The following is a 15,228-nucleotide window of genomic DNA, read 5'->3' as shown; positions in this document are numbered from 1 at the left end:
TGGGCAGCTCTTTTTATTGTACCCTTCATGGCACAAATTAAGAACTTAAAAAGTTGCAACTTAGCTGTAGCCCATCAAGCAATATGGCTTAAGAAGATCACAGAAGTGGAATACAGTTTCCACTTCACACAATATCTTATAACCAATTGCATAATTTCACTTTTAATAAACAAAAGCGGCATTTAATGCAATGTGCCATATGTACACAATTCTTAAGTAAAGCACGGAACAAACACAAACAAACAAAAACAAAATTAAGGTATAAAAAACTTTTGATATATTTGCTTGCTTCTCCAACTACCAGTAATGCTAAAAACAAAAAACAAAAATCTTGGAAACTTCTTTTAAGGCAAAAAGAAACAGGGGAAACATCAGTTCCTATTACAAAGGGTATACCAAACAGCCAATTTTTTACCTGTAAATTACGGTGTAAGAGAGTTTAATAAGTGTTCCCACCTCACTGCAGGAATCTAGCTTTTCGAGATATTAACATTTCCTTTTGGATGAAAATCACTATCACAACAAACCCGCTTCAAAGAGGTTTCGCCTTCTTAAGGTCTCGTCTACCAGTTTAAAAGTCTTCTTCACAAGCTTCTGATCAAGCGCAGTGGTCCTATATATCTTAAAAACTCGATCCACGCAGTGAGGGGCAGTGCTTTGAAAATATAGCTCCTCAAATTTCTTTTTCACAAACCTAATAAAGATCAATACCAGATATGTGCATTTCAATAAATTCATCAAGATGTGGCACAAGCTGAAAGGACTAGTAGTAGTAGCTGTTTGTTAGCAATATATGTCTAGTCTCTTGTTATAATGTATGATATGACAGAAGTACAGAAGGCAGAGCATAGAAACACTATCACCCCCATGATTTGTGTTTGAAAAATCTACACCAAAAAATTCATTGACCTAGAATCTTAAATCTTTACGGACAGAATCTTGAATTTTATTATTTCTTGATTTTTTTGTTTTACCTTTAATTATGCACAGTGTTCAATCCAACCAAGTAAAATTCAGTAATGTTTTGACCGTCTAGTACTGAACAATTTCAGGGGAAAGAAGATTTTTGTTGTTGAGTATTAATAGTTTTGGAATTTGAAATGCGCTCTACATGTGTCACGGAGAGTGTCCAATAATAATAAAGGTCCAAGGAACCATTATACAATTTGGTGCATAACTGTCTAAAGAGATTTTTGACCCTCACGTATCACGATACGTATCATAATTCCGATATTAGTACCTAGATTGTTGTCAATAAGACATAAATTATGTGACCAATCTGGACATTATTGACCCACAATAAGAAAAAGATACATCGGTTAAGAATTACTTGCTAAATTTGGCATGATCCCAATCCCAGGTATGGACATATGTTGATGTAATTAGTTATCCCAATATGAAAACACCACTTCCTCTTATCTTTAGGAGGTAGTGGTAGGTAACCAGTGAAAACTTACTCATATGCATGCTCGACTTCCTGCTTTCCCGAGTATACTGGTTGGTAGTCTTTAAACCAATCGCATACATTTAGTGGCACCTACATAAATAAATTCATTTATCAAGATTTATAAATGGATGAGCGGCCTCCTTTATGTAAATCTCTACAGTTCATGTCCTTACATCAAGAACCTTCTTCTCGAATATATCAAATTTGTTCAAAAACAGCATAAAGGATGTTTTCTGCATAACCATGTAATAAAAGAAACTGGTGAGCGGACGGTAAAAACAGCAAAAAATATCAGGAAGGAGAACTTCATAAGCTTAAATTCTGGAAACCTCGAAACATGGCTGCTTGAGGACCCACTCAAAGAGTTCTCTTGTCTCCATCAATCTGTTCCTGTTCTCATCCTCAAAAAGAGTCTGATCATACCTGGAATTACGTATAACAAAAACAAATCATATTGCTAGTATTATCATATTGCTAGTATTGGGAATCAATGATACTATTACGGGTTACTAGGATCTGATATATATTATCACGCATTTCAGGTTGCAACATAAAGTTTTAATAAGTATGCAACATTCACATTGAGGAATTGATTCTTACTCACTAACTGCAGCACAAAAAATCACAGCTGTAACACCTTCAAACAGATGAATCCATTTCCTTCTCTCATTTCTCTGACCTCCGACATCAAATAGTCTATATACTTCTCCACTTTTTTTGTTCTCTCCAACCGGGCTGCAGGTATCAAAATGACAGTAACCCCAAGGAGATCACAGACACATTATAGAATATGACTTGTGGCAAATCGTGAAGGCACTAAAGTAAAAGGCAACATCAAACGCATGTGTATTAATACAGCAGTTAAGGATGCTTTATATAGAGATCACTAAATTTTATCCTTTAAAACTGTATGGAAACTATTAGGAGGTGACGTTGGAAAGTGATAGGATATAATTGAAGGAGATCGAAGTTGAAGCAAATTTTGGTTAATGAAAAGTATACTTCAGAAAACAATAGGCGCTGATTGCGAAGAAAAAGTTTACTGGAGAAAACAATTAATTTATTTTCTCAGAAAAAATAAATGAATCTACCCCAGCTGCATGTTGCCACCGTTCAGGGTGCCACACCAGGTCTTGTAAACATCTCGTTTCACTTAAGTTCTGGCAGCTACTAGGACCCAAGATACAAACTAAGGACATCTTAGAAACAATATATAGGTCATAGGTAGAATATAACACCATGAGGCAAAGTAATGAATCGGATATCAGATAATATATATTGCAGAACCAACAATTTGTAGGAAATGCCATGCAATATAAAGCCCAAAGAGCAACTAATGTGGGAATGATATTTTTACAAGCTTTACAACCTACAAGTAATATTTTACTTCTTGAAAGAAAATTTAACTATCTTTTTAAGAAAAACATATAATCAATATCCTCCTACAAGTTACAGGTTGTAAAACTAAAATCAAATATGCTTATGATTTATGTTATATAAAGATGCTTCTGTGCTAATACTAATACCTTGTTCAAGGTGAGAAGGAAAAATTATCACTTCAACATAAAGGATCACTTTTGTACTCAATAAATTACAAAATTTGATAACTATTCACTTTGAGAAGCAAGCCTCAAGAATTATCCGGAAAGGCTTAAAAATAACATGATAAATTTAGTGATGTATGCAAATTTCACCTGAACTGAATTTCTACAACACCAGTTGTACGGATCCTTGCATAGAGAACATCCTCCTATGAAAATGTACGGCAAACTTAGCAAGTTAAACAAGTTATAGCTGTAATACAGAAAGTAAAATAAAAATTCCACGAATATAGATGCTTCTTTCACGTTACAATATACCACCAAATCCTAAGGCTATAGTTTCGTAATTGTGTCAACACATGTCAATTCCTTGGTTGTACATAGCAAGTGAAAGTGATTATCTTACTACTCTTTTCGTTCTAATACATTTAAGCATTGTGTTTTTATGTAAAAATTTAATATGTATAATCTTAATTAAAAAAAAGCGAGTACATAAAGAATAATAAGATATAACACAAAATCTAAGTTCTAACATTAAATACCTTTGTCGGAATATAATCCGCAACAGCCAACCTTTGTAAATTTTCCATGAAATAAAGAGTGCAGTCAGGAACTTGAAGTTCATTACCCCGAGAATACGTTTCCTGCAATAAGAGTAAATTCAGCCCTTGCAAACTTTATCATATATAACCAAGATTGAAACAATTTATGATGCAACTTGTGAAACTATAGTGGCAAACAAAAAGTTAAATTTAGATTGTTTAAAAAACAAACCTGTATGGCTTCGTCTTTCCAGAGAGTTTCTATTTCTTGAGCAAGCTCATTAGTGAGACGAGGATAATCCAACCTGCCACCAATTCCCGATAGTTTCTCTCCTATTTCCTGAATACACAATTATTAATTGATATTTATCAAAAGAATAAGTTCAATTCTTCCATTAAGTTCAGCAAGTACTATGGCTTTAAGTTTCTGTCTTCCCAAGGTAAAATAGAAATGGTAACAGATCGAAGGAATATCTAGCAACAAGCTCACCTTAATTTCGTCCGATAAAGCATATTTTGAAGAGTCTTCTTCTTGAGCCAATTCCTTTGCCCCATCGTATAATATCTATTCAGGCAAAGTTAAATTTTCAATATTGCACCAAGTTACACAATCTATTGTTACAATAAAAAAGAAAAAACAAATGTGCAGGGTATTGCTTCTGAGCATAAAACAGTGTATGCAGTTGTAATCTGCAAAGAAGGAAATAACTGACACAATCTTAGAAGTATTGCATACTTTTATTATCTGATATACATTTGCATGAATAACTGTAATGTAACTCTTTAGCTCTGCCTCATTAAAGCCAGTCTGAAATAGAAGTTTTATCTGCACATGCATATGAAAAACATCAGTCTACATACATAGGAAATAAGAAAAAAAATTGATAAAATAGTTTTACAAAGCATGAATATCCTACCTGCTTAAAGATTGTCGATTTCCCTGACTCTCCAGCACCTTTACAATATAAAACAAACTAGATGTAAGTTATCCAGTAAAAAATACATTAATATGATACGATGTCAGAACTACAGCATGGGGAAAGAAATTACAGGAAAGAGAAGAATGGACAAATTATATGGATATTCACTTTTTTGAATATAAACCACGAAGATCATTCAATTAACAACAAAGCTAAAGTTCACTCCTCTACGGCCATGAATAATATAAGCATTTGTAATAATACTTAGGCAAACACTTAGAAATGTTAAAATATAAGGTCAAAGGATAACTGGATATAGCCAATAAGGATGACATCAAAACAGTCCCGTCAACCAGACATTTCGTGTGGTATTCAATCAGATAATAGAACTTAAAAAACATCAACTGACCATGTCATATTAGTGCAAAATACACAATGCCATATAGTATCCATCTTCATTACCCAAACTGGGCTTGAATGTCAGACTCGACAATAATGCTTGGGGCTAAAATAAGTGTCCGACATAGGTACTCAAAGCAAAATGATGAGTACAAAGTTTTCTACAAATATAAAACTTGTGTATCCTTTTTTGACTATAAATCAGAACATATACATCATTTAAAATTCAAAACATACTAACACAAAAAAACAGAAAACACGTTTACCTATACTTGTTGACAAAATTAAACAAAAGTGACTACTTGTATTGGGAAAGAATACAATTTAACTAATTTGTTGGAAAGACATGCCTACTCCTCGAATCATGTCATTTAATTATGTGGTTGCGAAATTCTGCTTCTGTGGCTAAAATCCCGCTAGATAAAATGTAAAATCTTTATATTACATGATCCAGCATGGCTATGCCATCAAGAATGATAAGACAGTTTTAAGAGTTTAAAGACACCGATTGTGCAACTTGACAAGATACACAATGCCATACAGTATCCATCTTCATTACCCAAACTGCGCTTGAATGTCAAACTCGACAATAATGCTTGGGGCTAAAATAAGTGTCCGACATAGGTACTCAAAGCAAAATGATGAGTACAAAGTTTTCTACAAATATAAAACTTGTGTATCCTTTTTTGACTATAAATCAGAACATATACATCATTTAAAATTCAAAACATACGAACACAAAAAAACAGAAAACACGTTTACCTATACTTGTTGACAAAATTAAACAAAAGTGACTACTTGTATTGGGAAAGAATACAATTTAACTAATTTGTTGGAAAGACATGCCTACTCCTCGAATCATGTCATTTAATTATGTGGTTGCGAAATTCTGCTTCTGTGGCTAAAATCCCGCTAGATAAAATGTAAAATCTTTATATTACATGATCCAGCATGGCTATGCCATCAAGAATGATAAGACAGTTTTAAGAGTTTAAAGACACCGATTGTGCAACTTGACAAGATAATTTGCTTTCAAACATAGGGACTGAATCAGGATCCCTGCCCAAACCAATGCAATGTTAATATTAGGTAAGTTTCTCTATATATTTTAATAACAATCCATCAAATAATTTCAATCTACCGTTGCCTTTAATGCCAACAATTGAAATATCATCTAGTGAGATTTCAAGGTTGATGCATTAAATATTACAAGTATTCTCCTGTCAAAACTTTTATTATAGACTTAACACAAATCTTGCCCATATGAATACACATATTGAGTATTCTAAACAAATTTTTAGGAGTCGAATGGCTTTTAGGTTTAACACTTGAATTTTGTGGGGAAAAACAATTTAAAGTTTATTGATTTTATGGGACGTAAAAATTTTATACATTAGACATGTAGGATGAACTAACATTCAGTGTTGGAAGCAAAAGTAGTTACCTTAGATTTCTTTTAGTATACTTTATTTAATTTAAAGTGCAGGATATATTATCCTTTCACTTGCATCAGGTGTTTAATAATAGAGGTTTATGACTGAGCTTTAACTGATACTCCATTACACATCATGTGCTTTGCGTTAAAGACACATAAGACTTGACTTGAAATTTGAAACCAAAATGATGGATAAATTGTGATTCACATGGAAAATGATATTCTGTATACCATTTTATATACATATTAAATAAAGAAGACCAGTTCCCAAGCCAAGCAACCCACAGTTTTAATGACTACAAAGTCTAGGCAAAGATTATACAAACACTAAGACACAAATTTGAAACATCGGTGTGAATTGGTGCTGCATAATATCAGTACATTAAACTCACTGAAATTTAACGACAATACAATCATAAAAGTAGGTTAAAGTAAACCCTAGCTTGAGGAACATATACCAAGTAAAAGAAGCTTCTGTATATGTTTCTCTGCCTTAGTTTCTAGCTCGATTCGCCTTTCTATTTCTGCAGTCTGTTAAAGAAAATTAATTAAGACAAAGGCAATATCAAAATGAAGGTTCTCAGTTGCATGTAGAATGTATCCTATGAGCTAAGACAATTTTCTAGATTGTATAGTTCTACATTAATTAGGATACTTTTTAAGGAAAGTAATATATCACGCAGATTCTACCTGTGCATTTTCTTCAAAATCAGCTGGACTATGTCGCTGTTTACTGCAGAGAGAACCCATATTTTCAATTACTGCACACAGCATACAATCGTACACTTGTCAAGCTACACTTGGCATCACAAGGCACGAGCCCTTAGTTCCCGTCTAACTCCCGCCTTCACACCTGCCTAGTTCATACATATATCATCAGAAGTATACAGAACAAAAGAAATAAGCAAAACATGACACATAGTAAAAACGTAGCCAATCGCACGTGTATGTATAACACATTTAGGTCAGCTTAAGGCCTGAAACAATTTTCATATCATAAATAGCATATAACAAGTTTGGAAACTAAAAATGTGTCAAGTGACCTAGTTGTGTAATCACTTATAATTTAATGAAAAACCAAACCTAACCTTAATTTGGCACAATGCACTAATACCATCTTCTCAACACATATAATCAACAGAAGAAAAGCGGCAATTTGTGATCCTCATTCATCTCATTTTCAAAAACATCACATAAAAATCCAATTTATACTTTTCAAAATTAATGCAAGCAAAACAAGATGATACGTTTAACAAGACTAATTAATAAAAAAAATCTAAATCAACCAAAATTATCGGTAAAAATTTCACCACTAATTCAGTTATCATTGTATTGAAACCCTTGAAACTACAACAACAAGCCAGTCACACTCAATTCCAACTTCGAAAACCAAAATTCCGAATCCACATTTCCCAAAAAACAACAAAACAATAAGCACAAACATACAGCTGACACAAATACATACATAAACATATCTTGCAAATTCAACCAACAATCAGATAAGAGTTGATTTCGAAAACAATAGAATGAATTCCAAAAACTCAAACAATTAAATCATACACACATTCTTGCACACAACTCACAAAACTCCAACAAACAAAGTCACTCAAAACATCATTCTCCAAACGAAAACAAGTTTGACATATCAAAGAGAGAGAGCCTCGGAATAAAAAAAGAAGTATAAATACAACATACACAAAAAGAAAACAAATTAATTAATATTAGGGAGAGAGAGGGAGAGAGAGATAACCGGAGAGAGAAAGGGAGATCGACGACGGGGGGGGGGAGATGGGTGTGTGTGTTGTGTAGTTGTGTGTGTTTGTTTAAAGTAAAAGAGGTGACTAGTTTCTAACCATGGTCAAATTTTGGACATATGCTATTACTGTAGTAACGTGTATGTTTTGTTGTGTGTTTATATGAAAAGGAAAATTTGCTGGATTTCGGCGTATACACTTTTGACTAAGACCCTTATTGCTTTTTTGACCAGTCAAATCCATTATCTGTCTTTTCTTTTTTCCTTGGCCTCCCCCTCCTCTTTTATTTATTTTATAATGGATTTTTCACCCCTTATCCACTGTGTTTGTACCCCGTCCAAACGGCTTTTTTAGCACAAACTTCTATAATTTTATCTTATTTTAATTGATTAAAATTTTTTAATAATGATGGACACCCTACATTTACAACAAATATATTAATCAAAATATTCCAAATTTTATAAGTTTTAGTATTTAATATTTATCTATACGAATACACTAAACAAACCCTTAAAACAAACCCTTAAAGTTAAGTATTTCAGTGAAACATATTATGTTTCTTTTTTTCTACATCTTTAATTTTTGAATTTGCCCTGCATGCGATAGGTTGTAAGTGTCATAATATTGTGTATGTGTTGCACAATATACTTTTATACATGTTAGATTTTCTTTTGGGTATTTTGCAACATGAAAACACTTAAAATAAGCAATAAAATATATATTTGGTTATCTGAAAAAAAACTGTATAAATTAAAAACAATAATAAAGTATCATGATTAAGGAAAAAGTTTTGTTCAATTTTACATTGTGAATTTGGACATGCTTGGTAAAATAAATTAGTCTTAATTATTTTATTAAAAATTTAGAGTATCATCTCATTTCTTATTCATATCCAAGTAGTTACAATTTATTTTTCAACCATACTGGTAGAATACATAACACTTGGCTGTAAATAATATTATTAAATTACAAAAGTACAGAATCCATAAAGAAGATATTGAATCCTGCATTTCACGCACTGGGTATTTCTTATATTTCGTACCAATTTTGGTTCTCTCCAATTGTAGTAATGGTTTTCAACTTCTTCGAATCCTTTCACATAAATTTTTGGGATTTTTGTATAGTTGTACTCTCTGTTATAGAAATCGGTCGATTTTTTAAAAATCGCCGATAAATCGCTTAAAAATCGGTTAAAAATATTTGTCCGATTTGACCGATTTCCGAAAAATCGCCATCCGATTTTTTAAAAATCGTCCGATAAATCGTAAATCAGTATCTCAACCAAATAGTTCTGATTTCCGAAATCTGTAACACTGGTTGTACTTCATATACCAGAAAGTAGGTTTCAAATTCATTAGATGTATCGTGAATATATCTCCCTTTTCAGAATCGTCATCAGATTGCAACATTTGATATAATATTGCAATATGTTCTTCATGTTTGTCCGGAAAGTATATAAGAGATAGAAAATGCAGAGTAAACTTTGCTCGCAGGTATCCTTCTTTGGCAAGACTTTGAATGATATCGAATGATTCATGCACAAGTCTTTTCCTTTTGTTTACCAGGTTTGAGCTTGCAAAGAAGTATTTGGCATCGGGAACTCCTAAGTGTAAAGCATACTTTATAAAAGGTCTAAATTGTGAATCGGAGTGGTCGTAAATAAAAAATCTTCCAAGATCAAGGTTACTAAGTACATGAGACTGTATATTTTTATCTTTTCCATGCATCCATACTTTAAACGCACTTGCAAAATCTTCAAACTGAAGGAACTGAAACAAAATTGGAAGAATGAAAAATGGTAGATTATCGAAGGTTGTCATTGTGTAAAGTTTTAGGATAGAGATTTTGGGTGAAGAGAAAAGTTGGATACTTTAATTCATGATTGTATCTTGCAATTTGTATTTATAATGGCAAGATGGTTAACGAAAGATTGGTTCCAGAAATTGATAGTATTTCAATTTAGATTTCAAAATATTAAGATATTCAATTTAAACTCCAAAGTAGATAGTGTTTCAATATTTATATATATTTAATATGGATTTTATACTATTTATAAAATCTGATGATATTCAAAACTTATTTGTTTCAAAATTTTTAAAATTAATTTGTTGAAATTTCAAAGATTTTAAAGGTTTTATAATCAATTAATATATAGTTGTATAATGAAGAAGATGGATGCGGCAATGTGGCGCATCTCATATTATCTCACTTTATTTTCTCTAATTTTATCAGATTTTTGAACTAATACTAACGCCATAAGGGGGTTATTGTTGTGCAAGACATGCATGTACATAACAAGATTCAGTCATTTTGACAATTCTAAGATTCATTTGACTTGTAATTTTATGTATTATGTAATGATTTTTTTTGAGTTTGTAAAATTATTAAGTAGACTAGACTGGAGTTTTTCAGTAAATAGCTAACAAGTTAGGAATAAGTTTATGGAAGAAGATCAAGCATGATCATGCTTCAGAATGAAGATAAACTGTTTGGTGAAGAATAATGGTGCGGGTTGAAAAATTCTCAAAGTCAAATGTCAAGAAGTCACAAATCAAGTTATATCGAGAAGTGTGTCGAGAAGTCAGATAAGCATGTAGAGAAGTCATTACACTTGTATAAATGTCACTTTACTGCTAGAGAAGTCAAAAATATATGTAGAGAAGTGGAGATATCGACAAGTCAAAAGTATATGTAGAGAAGTGGAGATATCGACAAGTCAAAAGCATATGTAAAGAAGTGAAGATATCGATAAGTCAAAACTGCATATAGAGAACTAAAGATATCAGCAAGTCAAACTGCGTATAGAGAACTAGAGATATCGACAAGTCAAACTACGTATAGAGAACTTGAGATATCGACAAGTCAAACTGCATACAGAGAACTAGAGATATCGACAAGTCATAACTCTTGTAGAGAAGTTGAATTTTCGATAAGTCATTCTAAATGTCGATATGAGATATCTCTATAAAGAAATGACGATCTCAATAACAACTCAAATTACATAATGCAACCAATTTGAAGATTCGAGATTATTAGTCAACAAACCGTTTTATCACTAAAATGGAAAATTTACAAATACAGTTTGAGGAGTGCAAATAAGGGTCAAGATGAGTTGGACAAAATAGGGTCATAGACCCAGAAGATTATATGCAGATTTGATGCACTTAAAATGGATATAGACAAAAGGACTTTAGAAAATTTGTTAGTCTATTTCAGTGCAAGTTCTGTAAACTATGCATGTTGATTTATAAAGTATACCACAAGTCCTTAGTTCATGAATAACAAAACAGATCTAGAAATCTTGTATTCTCTCAAGAGAAGTAACTGAGTTCTTATTATCAAGAACACAGATTTGTATCACAACTAATTTGATTTTAATATAAATCAAGTGAGTTTTTGATAAGTGGATTTTATACCCATATAGAACGTTTCATCTCGGTTTAAGTTGATGACTTGATCTCAAGTATGTGGTGTTTTTGATGCATTTTTGTTGAGTCTTTACAGAGCTATAACTAGAGGAAGGAATGGACTTTTCTATACTTTTATGATGGAATAAGATCAGGAAATAAAGGGCGAAAGTTTTCCAGAGGAGCAGAGCGAGAAGTAAAGAAAAACAGAATTTTTTTGGAAGAAGGCAAGTGCGGCCGCCTTCTATCATGACGAGCAGTTCGATTATGAACTAATCGCTATCATGGGATTCTAATGGATTTATTTATGGAGTTTAGTAGTTGATTTCCTTACAGTTTTCAGTGTGTGATGAATTATTGATTTCCTCGTATGGTTGTGCTTAATCTTCTGGGATGTGTAGCTAACATCTAAGTTGTATTGTTAATCTCTATTGAATGCGAGCCATGCTATCTTAGGTTTATGGATGTTTTAACATGTATGATTCGAAGTGTAATTTTAACCATCTTACGCTGCCCTATGTAATCTCAATGGATAACTTACTCTTAAACCGTTATGTTTTCAAATCTTATAGACATATAGGGTCTAAGCATAATTGGTGTCTGCCAGCTTTCATCTAATTTGTGGATGTTGAGTGGTAGGTTATACGTATATTGAAAGATAGCGTGTATTAATTTCGTGTTGTCTGATTAGTTATCATTCATCACATACTATGATGAAAGGCATAAACTCTGAACGAAGTATTTAATGAAGTTGGAATCCCATATTTTATTTCATATAACTTGATTTTAATCTCTTAGTTAATTCATTCTAGCATAATTACTTTTAGATAATCAAACTCGATTTTATACTTGTCTTAGCAGTGAATAATAATCATACATTGTTGCATAAGTGCATATTCTGAATTAAACCAATCTCTGTGGGAACTAACTAAACATAATCTTATACTATTTGTGACCGCGTATGCTTGCGTGTTTTGTGCAAACAAGTTTTTGGCGCCGCTGCCGGGATCGGTGTTAAATTTAGTTTATGTGCTTGTCATCAGTGGTCGTTAAAGTTCACTGACTCAGATTATTTCTCTTACCAATTTTACTTTGCTTGTATGTTTCAGGTATTCGAGCGAGCGTGTATGCGAACACGTTCTCAATCTCGTAAGGACATACTAGAAGAAGTAAAAACGGAAGTGATCATTGCAATGGGAGAACCAGCAACAGAAATGAAAGCATTGAAGGATTATTCTCAACCAAAAATCAATGACATTCAGTATAGTATTGTCAGACCAGCCATTATAGCTAATACCTTTGAAATCAAGCCTGGCACGATTCAAATGGTACAAAATTCAGTCCATTTAGGGGAGCTCCAACGGAAGATCCCAATATGCCCATTAGGGATTTCATTAAGATTTGCGACACCTTCAAGTTCAACGGTGTTTCGGAAGATGCTATGAAACTGAGACTTTTCTCATTTTCTCTAAGGGATAAAGCTAAGAGCTGGTTGCACTCTCTATCAGTAGGTTCTATTGCGATATGGGGGGATCTTGCTCAAAATTTCTTACTAAATTCTTCCATATGGAAAAAATAGTTGCAATCAGGAATGCTCTTACCCAATTTGCACAACAATCGGGAAAATTTTTATGTGAAGCTTGGGAGCGCTACAAGGAGATGCTTAGGAAGTGTCTTCATCATAGAATGTCTGATTGGATGGTAATCAATTACTTCTATAATGGGTTCGGAGCACAGTCGAGACCCATGCTAGATGCAGCATCAGGTGGAACCCTAAGGGCCAAGAGCTATGAGGAAGCTTATGAGCTAACTGAAATGATGGCTACTAATGAATATCTAAACCCAACTCACAGACTACCACAAGGCAAGATAGCAGGAATTCTGGAGGTGGATACAGCTACGGATATAGCGACTCGGCTAAAGGCGTTGACTATGAAAGTGGATTCTCTGGCTAACTATGGAGTTTATCAGATAACAAGTGTTTGTGAGCTGTGTGCAGGTGTACATGCGACAGATCAATATGGTATAACTAGTGAGTCAGCACAGTTTGTGAGCAATTTTCAAAGACCACAGCAACCAGTTCCTGCCACTTATCATCTTAATAACCGAAATCATCCTAATTTCAGCTGGAGCAATAATCAGAGTGGTATGCAACATCCACAACAGCCTTACCAGCAGTTTGGATCCAAGCCATTCAACCCTACTAGTTTTCAACAACACTATACACCAAGGCAACAATTTCAACCATAGGGAATGGAACAACAAGCTCATGGAAGTGCTGCTCAATTTGCTAATGAAAAATCTGAATTGGAAGAATTGAGGCTAATGTGTAAAAGCCAAGAGGTTTCAATAAAACTTTGGAGAATCAAATAGGACAAATTGCTAATGCGTTGCTGAATAGACCACAAGGAACTCTTCCTAGTGATACAGAGGCTAACCCAGGCAGAGGAAAGTCAAAGAACAATTGAAAGCAATTACTTTGAGATCTGGAAAAGTCGCTAACCATCAAAAATCAGTAGCTGAGCAAAACGAAGAAGTGCACGGGCAGAAGGTCAGCACGCCCGCGCTACCTCTCAGCGCGCCCGCGCTCCCCCTGAACCAGAAAATGGAAATCTTGATAATGCTTATCAGAAGGATGGCGAAGCAAAAATGAATAAAAAATCTGCTGAACAATCTACTCCTAAGCAGAATACAGACAACAAACAAGTCTATCCACCTCCTCCATATCCAAAAAGACTTCCAAGTTTCCGGAGGTTTTCAAGAAATTGCATATTAACATACCTTTTGTGGAAACTCTAGAACATATGCCGAGCTATGCGAAGTTCATTAAGGGTATTCTATCTCGAAAGTTGAAACTTGAGGAGTTGGAAACCGTTGCTCTAACGGAAGAATGCAGTACGGTGCTGCAACAGAAATTGCCTCCTAAACTTAAAGATCCGGGAAGCTTCACGATACCATGCACTATAGGCAAGTGGTCTTTCGACAAGTGCTTGTGCGACTTAGGAGCTAGTATCAATCTGATGCCATTATCTGTCTTCATGTAACTTGGGCTGTCTGATTCAAAACCTACAAACATTTCCTTATAACTGTTGATCGGTCCATCACTTATCCGAGGGTATAGTGGAAGATGTCTTGGTTAAAGTGAATAAACTCATCTTTCCTGCTGATTTTGTCATTCTAGACTTTGAGGAGGATAAGAAGATTCCTATTATCTTGGGAAGACCATTATTAGCTACAGGTCGAACTTTAATCGATGTGCAAAAATGAGAGCTTACAATGAGGGTTCAAGATCAGGATGTCGCTTTTAATATGTTCAATGCAATGAAATTCCCAACAGATGAAGAGGAGTGTTACGAAGTAGAACTGGTCGACTCGGTAGTGAATTCGAAGATGGAGCAACCGTTACGGTTAGATACCTTAGAGAGATCCTTAACAGGGAAATATGAGATTGAAGACGAAGAAGGAACAGAGCAACTTCAGTTGTTGAATGCATCTTCGTGGAAGAGGAAGTTGGATATGCCATTCGAGTCTCTTGGAATAGCAGAGCTTAGTCTCTTGGAATAGCAGAGCTTAAAACTTTTCAGGAGTATCTTAAACCATCTATTGAAGAAGCTCCCACACTTGAGCTCAAACCACTGCCGGATCACTTGAGGTATGCATTTTTAGGTGATGCATCTACATTACCTGTTATTATTGTGTCTAACCTGTCAGGTAGTTATGAAGACAAGCTTTTGCGAATTCTGAGAGAGTTCAAATCAGCCATCAGATGGACTATAGCAGATA

At 33.9% G+C, this 15,228-nt stretch overlaps 1 protein-coding gene and 1 non-coding gene across 3 annotated transcripts; both read right to left on the bottom strand.

Annotated features, from left to right (window-relative positions):
• Positions 1-254: 254 nt before the first annotated feature.
• On the bottom strand, positions 255-8,194 carry LOC141672082 (guanine nucleotide-binding protein alpha-1 subunit). Of its 2 annotated transcripts, none has more exons than XM_074478581.1 (14): positions 8,035-8,194; positions 6,975-7,137; positions 6,743-6,815; positions 4,448-4,485; positions 4,267-4,356; positions 4,021-4,095; positions 3,763-3,870; positions 3,531-3,632; positions 3,142-3,197; positions 2,048-2,182; positions 1,777-1,870; positions 1,621-1,680; positions 1,458-1,537; positions 255-694 (listed from the first exon to the last, which is right to left on the bottom strand). In XM_074478581.1, exons 2-14 carry the CDS (start codon positions 7,056-7,058, stop codon positions 517-519), a joined length of 1,173 nt encoding a protein of 390 aa, XP_074334682.1. In that variant the 5' UTR covers positions 7,059-7,137; positions 8,035-8,194; the 3' UTR covers positions 255-516. The 2 variants fall into 2 exon arrangements, with proteins under 2 accessions (XP_074334682.1, XP_074334683.1); XM_074478582.1 differs by having other exon boundaries at positions 6,975-7,141; positions 8,035-8,192.
• A 4,834-nt stretch (positions 8,195-13,028) lies between these two features.
• LOC141675423 (small nucleolar RNA R71) lies at positions 13,029-13,133 on the bottom strand. Its single transcript, XR_012556077.1, has one exon. It is a non-coding gene; the product is annotated as a small nucleolar RNA R71 (small nucleolar RNA).
• Positions 13,134-15,228: the final 2,095 nt, after the last annotated feature.

Source organism: Apium graveolens, chromosome 7 (assembly GCF_009905375.1).
Source record: "Apium graveolens cultivar Ventura chromosome 7, ASM990537v1, whole genome shotgun sequence".
NCBI classification, from domain to species: domain Eukaryota; kingdom Viridiplantae; phylum Streptophyta; class Magnoliopsida; order Apiales; family Apiaceae; genus Apium; species Apium graveolens.
The sequence above is the reverse complement of the archived record's forward strand: the minus strand, read 5'-3'. Positions and strand labels throughout refer to the sequence as shown.

Excerpts from the sequence above, each read along its gene's own strand:
- LOC141672082 (XM_074478581.1), bottom strand. The coding sequence starts at position 7,058 with ATGCTGTGTGCAGTAATTGAAAATATGGGTTCTCTCTGCAGTAAACAG. Across the intron at positions 4,486-6,742 it reads ACAGAAGCTTCTTTTACTTG|GTGCTGGAGAGTCAGGGAAA; the intron begins GTATATGTTCCT and ends TATATTGTAAAG. Across the intron at positions 1,538-1,620 it reads TCGAGAAGAAGGTTCTTGAT|GTGCCACTAAATGTATGCGA; the intron begins GTAAGGACATGA and ends TTATTTATGTAG.